This window comes from Amblyomma mixtum, chromosome 7, assembly GCF_055824585.1.
Source record: "Amblyomma mixtum isolate Tamu chromosome 7, ASM5582458v1, whole genome shotgun sequence".
Classification (NCBI taxonomy): domain Eukaryota; kingdom Metazoa; phylum Arthropoda; class Arachnida; order Ixodida; family Ixodidae; genus Amblyomma; species Amblyomma mixtum.
The window spans coordinates 72,540,782-72,559,447 of NC_143018.1; the positions used below are offsets into that span (position 1 = coordinate 72,540,782).

An 18,666-nucleotide genomic window follows, 5' to 3' on the forward strand; every position below is an offset into this window, starting at 1 on the left:
GCAAACTTCTCTGTTGTGTCAATTTCTTTATTTCCTGTCTGTTTTTCTGCGCTAAAAACCAATTCCACTTTAACTGCAGCATGCCTCGTGGCTCATAGGATTGCTCTCGCTCGTAAAACTTGATTAACTAAAGACTCAGCAAACCATACGGTGTCCTGTCTAACCCAGGGCTCCACTCGAAGCAAGACCCAGGGGAGTCCCAAGCCCGGCGACAAAGACCGAGTGAAGACTTCTTTCCGGGTGATGATAGGCGCATGCGTACTGACCGCATTCGTCATCGTCGTCTTGTGCCTCTTCACGTGGCGGCTGATCTCCATCGCCAAGGCCCCCTCGCGGCCGAAACGGATTCTGCAGCATAAACTCAACAAGACCAACGCTAGAAAAGCGCAGTCCGGAATCGAGGAAGGAGAGTCAGCCCTCAACGCCTACGGCATCTTACTGGGTGACGCCTTAGATTGGGATAGAAGGCCTTGCGACAATTTCTACCAGTTTGTCTGCGGCTCCTGGGAACGGAACCACCCGGACACTTCGTTCAGCGTGGAGAACCTACGGTACTTTATACACAGGACTCTGACGCGCATGCGTGAGGAAAAAATGGACGAGCGGTCGGCTCGGGAACCGATAGGTAAAGCCGCACGCTTCGTGAACGTCTGCCTTGCCGCCGGTCATGGAACGGACTTGAGAGATCTGAAGGCGGCCCTAGCGGAGGAGGGCCTGACGTGGCCAGATAGGAGCGAGGGCTCGGACTTCATGTCCGCTCTCTTTTTCATGGCGAGGCGCCTGGCTTTGCCAGTGTTCTTCGGCATCGATGTGGTGAGAGACGAACGGAGCGGACGCCTTACGCTGGCGTTTCCACCTGACGCAGCCTTCCACTCCATCTTGAAAAGACTCCAACAGCACATCAGATCCCCTAATGGGCCAGTGTATCTGCGTCACGTGTACAAGAGTATGGCAGAGGACGAGGTCAGCGAGTCCCGCTTATCTGAGATCCTGAAGGACCTCCACAGTGCGACCGAAACCTTTGACGTCTACCTACGATCCAACTATCGGGAAGAGGTTGTGGACAACGTGTCATCCCTAGTGCGGCACGCGCCGATGGTGCCAAGGGATAATTGGGATTCTGCACTTCGAAAGTACCTGGGGACGAGTACATCTGAAATCAACAAGGTTGTGATTTTCGACGTCCCATCGTTCGAGGCCGTGTTCGACCTTATCCGAACCCACAGTCATGCTGGGGCGAAAGATATCTTGGGATGCCTGGCAGTCCACGCGGCTATTTTTTATTTAAACGCCGAAGTCCGCGAGGGATTCTTCGGGTCCAGAGAAGAAGCCTTGACCCAGCAAGAACAGCACTGCTTCAGTGACGCGTACACAGTTTTTCGGTACGCCATGGTGCACTTTCTCCTCCAGGGAGCCGAAGAAGCCCTCGGCAAAGTCACAGCATGCGCAAGCACAATCGTCGAGGCGTTTTCGAACGCTCTCCACGTGAACACGTCGCGTCGAGTTGACACATCCCTGCAATCAGAGATGCCCACTTTTGGGGACGTCTTCGCAATACTGAATAGCTCGAAACTGCAGGCATTCCTGAGCACGTATGCTTCGTTTCCCGAGTTGAGTTCGCGTCCTGTTCAGAATCGAATGGCCTTCGCAAAACATCTTATGCGAGTGGACTTGCGCTATAAAAACGCTGATTCCGCGGTGCCAATCCCTGTTGAGAGGAGACACGACTGGAAGAACGACTTTTCAGTTTCATTCCAGGACTTCCGGCTCACACCATATTACATTTCATTTCCTTGGTACTCTGATCGTGTTCACCCAGCTGTACTCTACGCCGGCGTGGGGTCACGTGTGGCGGCGGCCATCTACTTTGAACACATCAATCACCTCGACAGTGGCCATGAAGTGCTCTACAATAACACGTGTCTCACAACGGAGTCTTCGGATATCAAGGCGACCAACTTGGAAGTGCAGGCCGCGGTCGCCGGTGTTAGCGTGGCTTGGAACGCGTTTAGAGTCAACGCCGAGGATACTACTGATCTAGACGCTATCTTCCTAACGGACATTTTGAAACCTTGGCTGACGACTTCCCGCGCGTTTTTCGTTTTCGGTTGCTACCTGTTCTGTGGCGATGTCAAGGGTGAGACGATGTGCAACGTGCCACTGAAACATAACCGCGCTTTTTCCCGCGCCTTTGAGTGCCAAGATGGCTCCCCAATGAACCCTGAAAACAAGTGTGACATGCTTGGATAGCATATCGCCGTGCGGACAATAATACGAGGTAGATGACAACTTTTTTTTAGGTTTGTGCAAGGTGTACAACAGTATGTTGTACCGTAGAAAAAAGGAGCCATGTGAGTCGTGTAATTAAGCGGGACTGTTAAACAAGTAGGCCTTGTTGTGGGGTCATGTAAAATTGGCTGACACAGTCTCGGGAAGTTACCAAAAATCTTCCACCCCAATGGGAATAGCGCGTAGAAAGTACGGGTTTTGTTTTCAAATAGAGTAGAGATATGCAACAAAAGCAGAGTCATCTCTGAGCGTAGGTGTTTGGCGCTTTCGTGCCCTATGTCAGATTTGGTGTGTGTCATTGTCCTGCACGTCACATCTGTTCGGAGGTCCCTCGTAAGTAGCACTTCTTCAATTGAGAATATGGTGGTGTTTGTCGGGCTTGGACATTTCTGGTCTACAGCGACCAGACTGCGGGAATTTACCACATTTCGTGACTAGCTGTACAGCTTCCAAATGCCCGTAGCGAGTCATTTCATTTTGTTCTAATTTCTCAACCTAGGAAACACGGTAAATCGCAATGGTTTCTTGAGTGTTCGCGCTGTGTTATTGGTGATCAAGACCCGTTCGTGTGTGTGTGTGTGTGTGTGTGTGTGTGTGTGTGTGTGTGTGTGTGTGTGTGTGTGTGTGTGTGTGTGTGTGTGTGCGTGTGTGTGTGCGCGCGTGTGTGCGTGCGCGCGTGTGTGTGTGTGTGTGTGTGTGTGTGTGTGTGTGTGTGTGTGTGTGTGTGTGTGTGTGTGTGTGTGTGTGTGCGTGTGTGCGTGTGTGCGTGCGTGCGTGCGTGTGTGTGTGTGTGAATTCAGCATGTTTTTGCATAGCAAAAGAAAGAGCGCAGTAGACGCGACAACATAAAGGGACAGGCGGCCGGCTTTCCTCGGTCCTGTTTTCTTTTTTGTTCCTCTCTTTCTCCCACTGGTTGATTTTGCTGTGAAGTACTAACTGTCATTATCCAGTTCCTTTATGACAATTTGTTGAAGTGGACTCCTTTATAAATTAAGCAGCCAACACAGCCAGCGCCTAGAGAGGGCGGGCGGGCCGCAACCGGTCGTTCTAATTGGTTCGGTGGACAGTAAGAGTCTGCACGACACGCCTGCAATTTTCCCTCTTTTGTCTCTTTTTTTTTCGCGCGTAAAAAAAAGGAAGCTATTTTTTTATGAATCGCGCGCTTTTTTTTTCTTCGAACGCATATTCTCGAAATGTGTACCGTGTTTCAAATGCACCACGCAGCTATGGGTTTATTGGGGTTTTTTTAACATCCCAGAGCAACTCAGGCTATGAGGGACGCCGTAGTGAAGGGCTCCGGAAATTCCGACAACCTGAGGTTCATTAACGTGCACTGACATCGCACAGTACGCGGGCCTCTTGAATTTCGCCTCTATCAAAATTCGACCGCCGCGGCCGGGATCGAACCCGCGTCTTTTGGGTCAGCAGCCGAGCGCCGTAACCACTGAGCCACAGCGGCGGTTGTACCACAAAACACGATGCTTGTTGCAGCAGTGCGTGTAAGATACTAAAACATAGGCGCTTCGCCAAAGCAACGTGAAGTTAAGATTAAATTATTCAGTTTTTGGGACAGATGCCAGTAGGGGCTTTCTGTTGAGAATAGATGCTTAAGAAAAATCTTTGTTCTGGCTTTCCATTAGCTTAATTTGACATGTACTACCAAGGGTCTCTTGAAACCACACCAACTGTAGTTTGTATGCGTCTGATAAAGCAACTCGTTATTTGTAACCAGCGCATACGATATAAATCACAACGAACGAAGCATCACCCGTGAAACTCATTTATTTGAAGCAAGAAGTGGCAATTACTAGAAACCTCCCCGGACGCAACCGATGCACTTTCCAAGCTTTCCGAGCGCACAGTTTTTTTTTTTCCCAGAAGACGTCCAATCCTAAAACACAGCTGCAGTTGTAAAAAAGCAGCAAGTGAAGGACATTTTCAGTTGGTCAGCTTGAAGCTCATTCCTCGTCCGTGCCCTCCAAAGGAAGACCAGCATCTTTCGACGGCGGCCTGTCTGCGTAGTGGACACCGGGTGAAGGTAGCCGCATGAGGCCCTTTACAGTTGGCGCAAGAGAGTCGGTCCCTTTTGTCGCACTCCCTGTAGCTGTGCGGACCCGAGCATACCTTGCAGCGGGGCGACCTGAAACAAAAGCGGGCCATGTGACCGAAACGCTGGCAGCACATGCATTGTATGGGGGGCTCGTAGTGCGGCCTCACCACAAACGGCCTGTCCCCGAGTATCTTGGTTGCCTCCCCTTTCGGAACTATGGCGGTCGGCATCACTTTGTCCGGCCTGAAGGTCACGACGACATTGAACGTGGGTACTCGTTCGACTCTCATATCCTCCCGCCTCTTGTACCCAACTTGCCGACGAGCGTGGATGACGCCCTGAGACACGAAACATCGCTGAAGTTCCTCGTCCGTGTAGCATAGCGGAACGTTAGTGATCTTGCCGATATTGTTGTGTTTGTCTGACTTGACCCTGGCGCCAACCTTGTACCCCGCGATCTGTCGCGTACGCAACAACCTAGCGGCCGCTTCGGCCGAGCCGACGGCGACGATGAGGCTGCCTTTGTAAGTGACTCGCTGGAAAAGTATTTGTTCTTTTGCCGCCTCTGTCAGATCCTTGGTCACACGCTCCATCTCCAGCTCCAGGAAGGATGGCGCTTCCCCCACGGTCCTGATGATGACCTCGATTCCGTGGACTTTGAAGTCTTCGCCGTATGACGACGGGATACCGAACCATCTGCGACCAGAACCTCGGCCTGTTTGGTACCACCGACCACTGCCGCCGGCGGGCGGACGGTGACGCCCTAATCCTCCGTTAGTGGCTTTCGCCGTGAATCTCGATGACTGCACTGACGATGACGCCGAAGGCCTCGAAGACGTTCCGCTTGTCTCTGGCTTCGAGCCGGCCTGCGACTTCAAGTCTTGCTGCTTGTCCGAGTCCGAATCAGGCTGCGTAGATGAGTGCGAACGGTGGCCCCAGTCTGACTCCGAGTCGGACTGAGAGCGCTGTTCAGAGACTGCGTCTGAGTCTTTAGGATGAGAAGGTGAGCTTCTGGTACCCTTGGCACTCTTGTATTTGGAATGGCGTGAAGAGCTCTTACACTGACGTCGCTTCTTTTTGTCAGGCTTTCCATCTGAACTCCGCCCCACAGTGTCTTCCATAGGTTCCACCTCCGAACCGGAGTCACTAACCGAGTGGTTACACGGTAAAGGCATGGCTAAAACTCGGAAAATTCAGTTCCCTCCTAGCGTTGCTGCATCCGGGCGGCTAAGTAACAGTGATACTCCTATTCCTGGACGTTTCAAGAACGTGCGCTTTGAAAAATGTCCTTTCTCCTGATCTTCCAAAGGCGAGGCTTTCTGTGCCGGGATCAATACATTACATACTGCGGCGCGGCAGGCAGTATACTGAGCTCAAGCGAGAAAGCCCTATGCATTGTTGAATGAACAATGGAGGCCTAAATCTGTTCGTCACGCCATTCTTGCATTTTCTGCCCAGCCAACGTAGTTTCCCTAAATTCAGAAACCTGCAGGGATTGGACTATGCGGCGTACTTTGTTACAGTAGATATTTTCAGTGTTCTGAAAATACACATTCTTATATGTAGCTGTCTGCGGTTGTCCTTATTACAAAAATGCCCACATGTGATTTTGGAGCGTTTCACCTGCCAAATTTTTTTGAACATTTATTAAATTCAGGATGAACTTCCTCTCCAGATAGCCGTATTGCAAAGTTTTCTTACAGGCTAAATTAAGCTTCTTTTTAATTAAAAAAGAGTTATTTATGTGTTCGATCACAAAAATATGTCATATATTACAAGTCCTTCTGTAGAAAATTTTGTGGTAAAAATATCGATTCAGCACAAAAGACCTAATGCAGGACGGGCTTTGCGAATATGAGACTGAAAATTTCATATCTAAGGCAGTGACAGTTACTCCAAGCTTTAGGTACACTTACGAGCTATGGACTTTACAATTGGCTGCCGACAGTGCAGGGACATATCTCTTTTGATGTAAAGGCGTTCCGGTTGAAAACACAAGCTTGTATAAAGTAAACTGTTGAAATATTCGCGCTTTTTGTGCCTCTGGTACAGTATAAGATGTGAAATACGAACAACGCAAAATGAAATTTATTACTCGACATTACACTCAGCCCATGAAACAAAACTGTTCCCTACTCCTCAGAGTAAAATGCTATTGTATCCGCCAAAAAGCTGATACAACTTAAGACGGCTGCAATGGCGCTGCAAGTAGATTGTTGCTCATGCTGTGGTCGTGATTCAAGGTTTCAACACTAGGCAGAGTTCCTACAGTCCCGTAAATTTTTATTTAAATCAATTTACATGTTCCGCCTTTGTCAAAAGTAACCAGGCAACCCGGTTTGCTTCTCAGACGCGTAGGCGAGCTCTTATGGCACCCCTACAGGCTACAATGCCTTGAAGGGTCAGGACAAGGGTTCTCCTCACCTAACGCAGATTTATAGCTTAAGGGGTGTCAAAATTACAACCGAGCCATTGCGGCATAGCGGGAAACGAGCGTGCTGACGCCGAGGCTCGGATGGCACATAGTGATGGTGCTTTCATTGAGATAGCCTTTTCTAGATCAGACATTGGAACCTTGTTGGCGCATTTAATGCAAGCGGCAATGCAGTCGCACTGGCATGATTCGAGTCATCAACAGGACCGCGTCTGTAAGCTTGACGCTGGCTCACGATTACATTTGCCATCTATGGTGGTGCGACGTCATGGGACTTGACTCCACCGGCTACGGCTTGGCGTTGCCTACACCAAACACTATCTTCACAAGATCGGCATCGAAAGTAACACAAATTGCGCACAGTGCCACACTCCAGAGACTATTGGACACCTTCTTTGCGAGTGCCCGAACTATACTGCTGAAAGAAGAACATTGGAGGCCACCGTGAAACAACTGGACTCTCGCCCTCTCTCTGAGGAAACTCTTCTGGGCGCCAGGACGAGACGTTCTGATTGGTGGCGTTTGATAAAGGCCCTGCTCAACTTTTTGTGTGAAACAGGCCTGGATACTCGTCTGTGACCACCTGTGCACAACCTACATGGTTAATGACATGTGTCGGTGTTTGTGTTGCAGACACCAGTTTTATGAGTTTTATGTGCGTCTACTAACCGCGATGCGAGTGCCAGCCAGTGTGGTGTGTGTGTGTGTGTAGACATCACCCGTGAAACTCATTGTATTATGCCATCATCAGCCTTCATTCGCACTTTCCTTTTCCTCCTCTTCCCTTTCCCCTGTGTGAAGTAGCAGGCCAGGGCCATGTTACCACCGGCCAACCTCTCCACCTTTCCCTCATTAAAATTCCTTTCTCTCTAAAATTGGTCCGTTATATGGCTAAGAAACAAACTGCCTTGCTTGGTTACTTAAAGCAAAGACAGTACGCTTCAAGGCTTCCTCTTATGGTCACCGCAGTGACATATTCTACAGCCAAAAAATGTACGTGATTCAATCATTGTTGCAAGCAAACATGGACGTGAAGAGCACAACGGGAGAGGTGCAGTTGTTTGTGGTGTGCAGTCCCTTGCTTAACGATATGCGACTGACTCACCCCCAAGCGTGCACTCTTGAACAACACCCACGAATTGTTCTGCTAACAAGTGTACGATATACTAAAACTTAACCACTAAGCAGTGTCTGCTTTGGTCTTTTATTCACATTCGCAGGTTACATTCAGGGAAAACCTTGTAGAAAGGATATCAGGTCATTCTTTTTCTTTCCAGATCTTCATGCAGCCAACGAAAAGAGCAGCACGACTGTGCGACACAGCACCGTGCTGTTGTTCAGTGGTGCGACTACAAGCAAGTCAGAGCAGCAGGCCATGCGACTTATGGCCAGCAGTAGTATGGGCACAAGTGATAACTGGTTGTCAGGAAAGGAGAGGCGCAGTAACTGTCACGCTCAGGGTGGCACCCAAACCACTCTGTGAGGAAAGGGAGTAATGAGGGGGTAAAAGGCGCACTTCGAATCAAAAATTGGCAGTGGCTTAGCTCGGCTATGCCAGGATATACGTTGCGAAAGCTAAGCCGCGCTGTTCCTCTGTTTCCTGGGCGATTCGTTTCCTCTTCATCTTGTTCCGACGTCGATTCCAGGCCTCCTCCTGCTTAGCAGGCTTGTCGCCGTCCATACTGCCGCCTCAACTGTGGTTGCGGCGAACGCGAGCTTTCCTTTTCAATCCTCCGACATGTTACCAGGCATGCGACACAGCTGGCGAAGCGAGCAAAGGCGAGCGCAACGACGAGGCAAGCGGTTTGACGTCATACCGAACGGTGGCGGCGGCTCCGCGGCAAGGCGCGCTGTGTGACGTCATGTCAGATGGCGCGGCGAGCGCGCGGCGTCCGCCAGCTGCGGCGGTTGCTAGGCAACGGCTCAAGGTCGACCTCTGTGCCTCCTCGGAGCACCGCCACAGCGAAATCGCAAGTTCGTGGCCAATATAGCTTTCGCTACAATATTTTGATCGTCTGGAGTTCTTCAATGTCAACTGACATGACTCAGCTCCTTTATTAATGCGAAAGCATAAGAGCTCTCGTTCTCGAGAAAAGCGCGCCGGCGTCCGTGTCACGAAAAAGCACTTGGAACCCTGTCCACCCAACATGTGGACAACCAGGCCAGCATGGCAAGTAGCAGTGAAATCAATTCAAATAAATTGCATGCAATTACCAGCTGCCCGCCATGACACTGCGCGTCAGCTCTATGGCCGAGAAATACAAAACTTAGCCTTACAAGAGCTCGGAAATAACAGCCTGGGTCTAACAAGTCCCACCGGTAGCTGTGTTTGAAACAGCCACCTACCTCGCCTGTGGCGCCGCTGCGGCAGGAGTGGTATGAGCACTCCCAGGGATGTATGACTCTATGAAAGAGGAGGAGTGCTTGCGGGGGAGGGATCTCTAGTGGGTTCGCACTGACTACAATGGTTAAAGTCTGCCTCCATTGTAGGGAAGGGGGTCTCCAGTGATTCGAGAGCAGATGGAGAGGGAAATGAACATGGAGAGAAAGTGGCTGGCGTCATGTTTTATACGAAGGCAAGAAATGATTTTGTAAAAGTCGTTGTTTGCTCAATTTATGACACAGATATGAAACAAACGACCCCATGCTCTGCTAGTGGGCTAGTTGTTGTTGTTTATTGTTTCCGTGTAGCCTTGGAGCTCAGTGGCCAACTCTGGACTGACTCGTCGTGAGAGGGCACGGGTTTCCCCTTTTCTTCTAGCGTTTGTGTAGTGCTGCCGACATTTAATGGCTCATACTGTCGTCCGTTAACGAAGCGTGTCAGAGGGGTTCAACTCGGGAACTAAAAAAGATACAAGAAAATCAATAGTTGCTTCAGATAGAGGAAGAAAAAATGAACGTAGATGCCAAGTGTGATGACTGTACAGTAATTAGTTAATTAATTATAGGCAAAAAACCGACCAAAAGTGGCCGTGGTCGAGGCTATAGTGACGCTAAATTTAATCACAGGAAGTGCAGTATCATGTGACCGGAAGTGTAGGCGCAGTCGACGTGTGGCGCAAAATATGAATGCTTAGAAGACAATGTAGATGAAGCGAGGTGGTTCGAGTGAAGTAATTGATAATTAAATGTAATTAATCGCAATCATTCGCAAAAGCAGCATACCAAACACAGGCTTTCGCCTCTCAACACTTCAGTTGCCAAAGTGTCCTTGAAATTTTTTTTCTATCTCCAGTTTATGAAAACACGTTAATGGTTGTTACTAAAAATCACAGAGAAATTTTCGGAACGATGCCACAGTGGCTCAGTGGTTACGGCGCTCGGCTGCTAACTCGAAAGACGCGGGTTCGATCCTGGCTGTGGCGGTCGAATTTCGATGGAGGCGAAATTCTATAGGCCCATGTGCTGTGCGATGTCAGTGCACGTTAAAGAACCCCAGGTGGTCGACATTTCCGGAGTCCTTTACTATGGCGCCCCCCATAGCCTGAGTCGCTTTGGGATGTTAAACCCATATAAAACCAAAACCAAAGAAATGTTCCGACAACCACTCAAAAGAAGAATAAATAATGTTTGCCTGCTTCGCATTCATGCGGACCCTACATTCTAGCACAGAAGGTCTCAGACGCCTTGTCAATAATGGTGCAGGATCTGTGGGGGGTCTAAGACTCCCCGAAACACCCCTTACATTAATCCTGCGCATTGTACTCGCAAGGGCAGGTTAAGCGTCGGAGTTATTACTGCTGGGAGCACAAATGAAATAACTTATGTGCATTTGTTTCAAAGGGAATCATATTGCGCACCATGCTCGCTCGTTTTTACTTTTGCTTGCAGTTATCTTTTTTATGAACGTTTATTTCCACAGCCACAGCAGTTAAAGACACATTTTCTGGTTCAGAAATTGTCGACGTAATAAAATGCGAAGGGAGAGCGAAGCACGTGCATCGTGGCAGGCTGATTGGTCACCATGACAGTGACGTCAAGCATGACTGCACTGTAGAGCGTTGCGCTGTGTATTCAGAATATAGCGGTAATAAATAAAAAATGCAGTATTCGCACCAGTGCAAAACTGCTCTCGCTGAATGTCGCGTTACAATGCAATGACCATCCAGCGAATTCTTTTTTTTGCAAGTTGTTCGTTATCTTGCACAGCATTAATGATCATCGCTTGATGAGCAGAGATTTTTCCTTACGTTTAGGAATTTAGGAAATTGCGTTTTTTTGCAGCGGCGGCGGCCGAAGGGAGGGGCAAAAGAAAAAAGAACTCTCGAGCACCGGATCTAAACACGGCACGTTTAGCCCCGTTCCCACTTCCATTCACCCATTTTAGTTTTATTTGTTGATTTAAATCAACAAATCTGAATTTCTTTTATTTATTTACTTATTGTTATTAATATTGTTGTTGTTGTTTTTATTATTTACTTCTTAATTTTTATTTCATTTTATTTCACCTAAAGTTTTGAGCACCTCTTAGTCGCCGCCTGTGTCTTGGCCAATCCCTCGCACTGGGTACGCGCCATTACCTTCTTGAGGACAACAACAACAATTTGACTGCATGTATAGTGAACTAGGATACTATTCTAGTTCACTATAACTGCATGTCAAAAACCTCTTATCGTTTCTCTTCTTCTTGCAGCGCCTACTTTGATGGCACTGCACTCCACCGAGGCAACACAGGACATCTGGAAAGGGCTGAGAGCTGATTTGGCTTAGAAGTGATTCAGATTAAAGAAATGGTAGAGCATGACGGATGTCATGCTCTACCAGTGATTAAAAAGGGCCACAAGTTGGGCTTCTACTGCAAGAGGCGGATTTAGGGTTGCTTGACGGCGGAACTTATCTCTGATCCGTCAAGTCAACTGTAGTCTAAGGCCATTTTCCCAAGCATCTCACCCTAGAAGAGCCGAGCACAAGGCCAGTGGAAATCTTGTACCTATTAAAGAAACCGGTGGGTACCAGGCGGCACTGGGGATCGAACCAAGCACCTCCCGAATTCAAGGCGGATGCTCTACCTCAAGGCCTACCATTGACGGATGTTACGGTTTTATTCCTCAGTAGCAGTCACCATCGCAGAGCCTGGGGTCGTACTTGAGCGCCTGGCACTTGTCCCTCACAGCGGCCCGGCGCACGGGACAGCCATAGTATGTGGCCACATGAGGCCCCTCGCAGTTGCAGCACCTGGACTGCTGGTGTGTGGCCGTGCACACCTTGTACGAGTGATAGGCCGCGCACACCTTGCAGCGTGTGCGGCGAAGGAAGTGTCTGACCATGTGTCCAAAAGGGAAGCAGTTGTAGCACTGCGTTGGCGCCGTCACGTGCGGCTTCATGGTAAATATGCGGTAGCCTAGCGCCTCTGCGTGCTTCTCGCTAGGCCTGATGGTTCGCTCGGGACGGAAGGCGAGCACCACGGTGTCCCTGGGCACGACCTATCGGGCGCCGTCCTCCTCACGCAGCCGGTAGTGGAACTGAAACTGGCGGCCACCACGTCCGACGCGGCGAAGAACTCGAAGATCTGCGCATCCGTGTAGAAGAAGGGGACGTCGGAGATCTTGGCCATGTCGAGTAGGCGTGCAGCAACGCCACCTGGACTGGAATGTCGCCCAGATTGTGCATGTTCTGCACAGTAAAAAAATTTGCACCCTTAAAGGTGTAGCGCTCATGGCTGCACCCTTTCCACACCCTCATTTTTTTATTTTTTTAGAAGGGTGCGCTAGCACGTTAGCACCTTTAATGCACCCATGGAGCCTTCAAAGCTGCACGGGTGGGAGGATGTTGTACCTCCTTCGGGTGCAAGGGTGCGTAAGGGTGTACGGTATTCTTTGACTTGTCGAACAACATTCCAGTAGTTCAATCAAGCGTGCTTTTAATATGATGTGAGCTATTCGAGTTTTCCATTAAAAGACAGCTGCAACCTTGATACGAGCAGCTATGACCGAGGTCTGTGTCCCCAGAATGTGGTAATTAACTGAATTATTTTAGCTGAAGTGCTAAGCTACAAATGTAACTCCACAGCAAGGAGGTTCAGAAACACCGTGCGACACACATCTCGGTATTATAATTATAGTTGGACATGCCGTAACGTTAGAGCAAAGTTGGACAGCTCGTCGGAAGCTTTTCGTAGGAAATGTTTAGCTTCCATTCAAGGGTTCACTCCAGATAAGAAATTGATCAGCGCCTTTAAAAGCAATAAAAACCTATGAATCTTTAAAGCAGTCGGAAAAAGGGTGCGACAAGCATACTTTGCACCCTTTTAGGCAGCCAAAAAATAAGGGTGCAACTGTAATTATCCCACGCTTGTTATGGGGGCGACTAGCATACTTTGCACCCTTTTCGGAGGTGCAAGTGTGTGAGTTATAGACACGCAAATGCACTCTTAAGGATGCAAATTTTTTTAGAGTGTGCGGCAGCGACGAGACAGTTAGTTCTAGGATGTACGGGGAGCGGCGCAATTTAAGGCAGTGGTTTGCGCTTTAAGCGAAGGAGTTATATCAGAGTCCTTAAACACCTTTGTACTGATATGAAGATTCTGAGCAAGTTTGATATAGGGACAAAACTTGCCGCTAGGTGCGCAGCGGCAGTTCAGGAGGCAACGAAGCGGCGTCGGCACTGCGGGGCTATGGCACAAGCTACTGCTGTAAAAGGCGCTTATCTTCATTGTGACTATTTCTCAGTAAAGGCCACCTCTGCAGAACAAATATTTCATTGTGCTTTGTACGAAAAAGAAAAACAGGAGAGTTCTGCGCACTCAAGCATTGCATTGACAATTAGCATAATTCAGTGCAGCTCTGAAGAGCCGCGACCACTATTTGCAACACCTTTCCTTTTCAAACAGACACTGTTTCATAGGAATAATACGTTCAGCGAAACCTGGCTGAACCACCGCAAGGAATGCAGAATCTTACCGCAGATCGAGAAGTGTTCCATCACATGTGCAAACTTGCCGCTGCACTACATGATTGTTCGATTGCGGACGTTGACAGCAGATACGTGGCAAACAAGTTTGCATACAGTTACGAATAATTAATTATCCTCGAAGCCCACAGGTGTTCGAAATATACTGACAAGTTAAAAAACAAACAAGCATGCATGCGCCAAATGCTAATGAGTCATTTCTTTTGACGCAATAGCGTTACGCTCCTGTCCTCCAAAGAATCCGGCGCCGTCGTCGGCGTTGTTAACGGAAGATGGGCCGGGTTAGGGTGGCCCACGTGCCCCCTACACCTAGGTCGCAGTTGGGCTACCTAGATCACGTGATCTTGTGACGTCATCACAACCTGGCAGCGGTATTGCGGCCAAACTGCCCACCGTGACAGGTGGAGTTCACTTAATGACTGGTCGCGAGGAGTAGCTCGGGAAAAGCAACCTGGGTCGTACAATTCCATCCCCGCCGATGGCAGCACCCGCCATCGCAGGGCAGTGGCGCATCGCTTAACCGCTGCGCCACTGCGCCATGAGTGGTATGAGCATGGAGTTTCTTACTATTACCTAGAGGGAAAGCTGGCGGCGCTGCCCTTCAGCCACCATGGACGCTCAAAGCATCTTTGGGCGGTCAGCTACTTGTTGCGGAAAAGCCGTATTTTTTCGGGAACGCAGAGTGGCACTGCTAAGATGTTTCATACCGAAAACGCTGTTCGTGTGTGCGCAGACGACTTTGGCGCGCACGCAGTGTGCAAAATCCATAGTAGTGAAAACGCAACAGCACAAGACGCCAATAAAAGGTGTCACTTTTCCGAAATACCATTAAAAACTCTTAAAATGTTTAGGTAACAACATTTTTTAGACATATTTTCTTTTAAATGTGCACCTGTTCAGCACGAAGTAATAGTTTTGTAGTGTTCACTACTTGGCCAATAGGAGAGCTAGCCATCTCTTATTTTGGGCAAACTTTGCACTTAAATGCTTTCCTGCACGTTTGTTGCAATTTACAGACAGAATATTGAATGGTACGACATTCGTATGTATCAAACAGCTTTATTTTTGCATTATTTTTTGGCCAAAAGTTGTAGTTCTGCAGTCGGTAGCTCACCACCCCATGATGCTTTGAGCGCTCATGGTGGCTAAAGTGGTGTCGAGGGACCGCCATGCAAACTCCCATAGAAGGGGCGCCAGCTTTCACTCTAAGTAATAGTAAGAAACTCTATGGGTATGAGGACTCTCAGCGATAGTTCATTGTGAAGTAGACAATGATCAATTTCGTATATATGAGCATTAGCCCATTAACTCTGTCGCATCATACCCGTAAGGCGGAGATTAAGTGTCCCCCTCCAGTTTTTGCCATAAAACAGCATGTTACAAAACATTCACAACGTATTAAAAAGAAAACCCACACTCCTCGATCTTCCGGCACGGCGGCGAGGAAGTGACACTTATAGGTGACTATTTTACCGTGTTGGCATTCACACACGGCTATTCTTGAGAACATAATCGCATTTCACAGAGGCGAGAGAGGGGAAGGAAAGGCAGGGCAGTTAACCGGAAGAAACCAGTTTGCAAACCTTCACTGGGGGGGAGGGCATGAGTGGATATATACAGTGTGTTTCACCTAAGACTTTCTGCAATTTTTAAAAATAAGCTATTTGAATTAGATGCGCGCTTTTTGTGGCATAGCATTGTCAGTGGTGTACTACATCATAATGCAGCTAAGACGTGCTAACTAGCAGGCTTGTTAACCAACATTTAATAATTAACTTTTAAACTATTACCGTTGGGCTCCTTAATTATTGAGAGGCATGTAGCCCACCGTAAGTAATACCCATATCAGTTTTTAGAATTTCGAAAACGCGGTTACCCTTGGCGCTGTGGCCCAACAAATTTCGCCTACATCGCGCCAAAATACATGCGGGTTGAGAAGCTTGCAGGCAAAGCAACCTCTCCAGTGAACCTAACTCGTCGAGATAGCCAAAATTTGTTGGGCCACAGCGCCGAGGATAATCGCGTTCTCGAAATTCTAAAAACGGATATGGACATTACTTAAGGTGGCCTACGTGCCTCTCATTAATTAAGGAGCCTAACGGTAATAGTTTAAAAGTTAACTATTAAATATTGGTTAACAAGCCTGCTAGTTAGCACGTCTTAGCTGCATTATGATGTACTACACCACTGACAATGCTATGCCAGAAAAAGCGCGCATCTAATTCAAATAGCTTATTTTTAAAAATTGTAGAAAGTCTTAGGTGAAACACCCGGTATAGCTGTTCAGTCGGAAACAATCCAATGATTTTCGTCATTCGCAGTGGCATTCTATATAACTCATGTAGCCAGAGGCTGACGCATTTTCTGCCGTGATATATTCAAATTTGCATGTTCATACTAAGTAAGCATGCCCGTTGTGAAGTAGCTTGTTAACAGTATACTGGTGTTACCATTTCAAATGATTACAAATAGATAGTCCTGAAAAGAGCAACGTTACGCACCTAATCACTTTTCTGTCTTATGACTATTTTAGCATTTCCCCTGTGTGGCAATTAGGTCACGCCAGAGTGTGAATAAATGATTTCTTGCAAATTCTAGCGAAAATATAGCAGCCGCAGTCTAGCAACAGCAGCATATCAGAGCAGCTCGGCAAAGCCCTTGGTAACAAGCTTGGTATTCACAGCGAGCGTTGTTCAAGCCTCACATCAAGAAGCCGTAATTTAATGCTTCCTTTGCGGTCATAAATAGCTTTATGAACTACTGGTCAGGCATAGTACGTAGCAGAGAAGGTGAAAGCGTTTGGGCGGTTCACGTCTAGGCCACTGGAGAGACAGTAAAGACGGAAAAGAAGATTATAGCTTCCTCTATTTTCCTTTTGCTTGGTTTGGTTTACGGGGTTTAACGTCCCAAAGCGACTAAGGCTATGAGAGACGCTTTTCCTTTTGCCTTTCTCCATTCTCCTACCACCCGGCACGTTACTCGAGAACTGTGCTCACGCTTAGTGCTTCTTACCGCTAACAGGTGGCGCTATAATTCGCACCTTTAGAGAGAAACTGAAGTGGTTCAAGTTACATATAAGCTGGAAGCGGGAAGGAAATTCTGGAGGCCTTTTATATCAAAAATGCGGGTCTGAGCTGTGTTAGTGACACTTCTGTTTTTCTATATCAAGCTGAGCAAAAATTTTTGTCGCGCCTAGTGTGATAAGATTGATGCATGGTGTATCTGGGTGCCTTGTACGCGTGCGCATGCGCTGGGAGGGCTATATATTTCGTATGCTGTCGCTTGAATAAACAGTTGGAGTAAGCGCCCGTCTTGTCGTCGTTCTTGCGTTGTGTCCACGTTGCGCTAAACATTCTTTATTACGTCTGAAAACCAACTAGCTCAGCAGTTAACCTTCTTAAAGTATAAGCTGAAACTTTTAATATTCTACATTCCTCCTTTTAACTCTCTGTATCCTACATTCAACTCCCTTTCACAACTGATGCCTCATGGCAGACTACTTGAAAAAAAAAATGGCTGAGGCTTAGCTAAGGTTAAGCCTAGTCAGATGCGAAGCATATTGATGACTAGGCTTGGTAAAGTTCCTCGCTTTGTTCTTCAGTTGTTGTAGAACGTTGTCGCCGAGCCGCATATTGAGCACGCCGCTTAGCCAGACGTTCATCCCGCTCTTCATCGGTCTCTGTGGCACGCTGAAGCTTTCGCTTCTCGTTCAAATCAGCCCTGCTTCTAGGCGGCATCCCAACACCTGGCCGCCTCGTAAGTGCCCGGAGAGCGAGGCAAGCTCAGCTTTATACCGCTGCTGTAGCGTCACGTGGTCAGCCGCCGCGCCTCTGATGTGGAGCCTCCACCGCCGCGGCCGACCGCGCGAGCCGGCAGCCCATCTCTCCTCTGCTGTGACGTCATGTTGTCACGTGGTGTCACGTGGTCACGCTAAAGGTCAATGGTAGCTCCACCGCCGCGCTCGACGGGCTGTAGTGTAGCTCTAGTAATATGCTTCGCATAAAAACATGTAAGCTGAAAGGCTGGTAGTGATACAAGCGTAGACTTGCGAATAGATCCGAGTGCTGCACATCCATACTTCTCCTGAGCCATAGCCTATGCGTAGTATGACAGACACCAGACACAGTTCACCAGCCAAAGCTGGTCATCCAGGTCTGAGCTAGATAGCGCTTCCTTCCAGTCCTCAGTTGTTTGGTCATTGATCCTCAGTATATCTTGATTTTTCTCGCTGCCTCCCCTGTGGTATGCCTCATGTGATATAACTTGCCCACTTCTCCGCACAAGGTGCAATGCGGATTTTAAGAATTTTCTATCATATAGCTTAGTTGGACCGAGTTGATTTAAGTATTTGATTACAGTTTTCACTGCTGCCGACATGGAAGAAATCTACGCCTCCAGCATTTCTTCCTTATCACGACTTAATGTTTGCCGAATCACGCCAAGTCCAGTCGTTACCCCTGAGGGGTGTCTACAGTTAGACGGCATCGAATCCCATAAACTGGGCAAAGTTAATGTTTTTATGACATATACGTACCCAGCAATTCTGGAAATCATTTTTCAACGAGAAACAGTTTATGAACGCAATTTTTTCATATAATGTAAAATTTCACTATAACAATCAATGTATCCGCAGATCACCCGACGGCAGTGTTGAATTTTTTCTGATAACGGGTTTGCTATTGCGAAAAGCGTTCCCCATTGGATTTCAATTGTTGGAAACACTTTAAAATAGAGGTTCTTTTTTTTTACAAGTAAGAAGAATGGATCATTACCTTCAATATTTCCATAACCATACCATACAATATACCAATATTCAAAATTTTCGTCCAAGAAAGGTGGACTTGAATCCTAGCCGTGCATTCCTTGCCCTTGCTTCTAACATCTGTTGTTTTAACTCCACACCATCTGCAATCACTTGGCGATTGAGGGAAGTAAAATTAGCGAATTACTAACTTGTCTTCGAGGACATGCTTAGTAAAATAAC

The 18,666-nt window shown here is 47.9% G+C and overlaps 2 protein-coding genes and 1 pseudogene across 2 annotated transcripts; 1 reads left to right on the forward strand and 2 right to left on the reverse strand.

Annotated features, from left to right (window-relative positions):
- The first annotated feature begins 243 nt into the window (after positions 1-243).
- Positions 244-2,250, forward strand: LOC149336469 (neprilysin-1-like). Its single transcript, XM_089554149.1, has one exon. It carries the CDS (start codon positions 244-246, stop codon positions 2,248-2,250), a length of 2,007 nt encoding a protein of 668 aa, XP_089410275.1.
- Positions 2,251-4,227: 1,977 nt separating this feature from the next.
- LOC149336470 (uncharacterized) lies at positions 4,228-5,460 on the reverse strand. Its single transcript, XM_089554150.1, has one exon. The coding sequence runs from the start codon at positions 5,458-5,460 to the stop codon at positions 4,228-4,230; it is 1,233 nt and encodes a 410-aa protein (XP_089410276.1).
- Positions 5,461-11,821: 6,361 nt separating this feature from the next.
- Positions 11,822-14,177, reverse strand: LOC149336471 (uncharacterized; annotated as a pseudogene).
- Between the last annotated feature and the right edge of the window lie 4,489 nt (positions 14,178-18,666).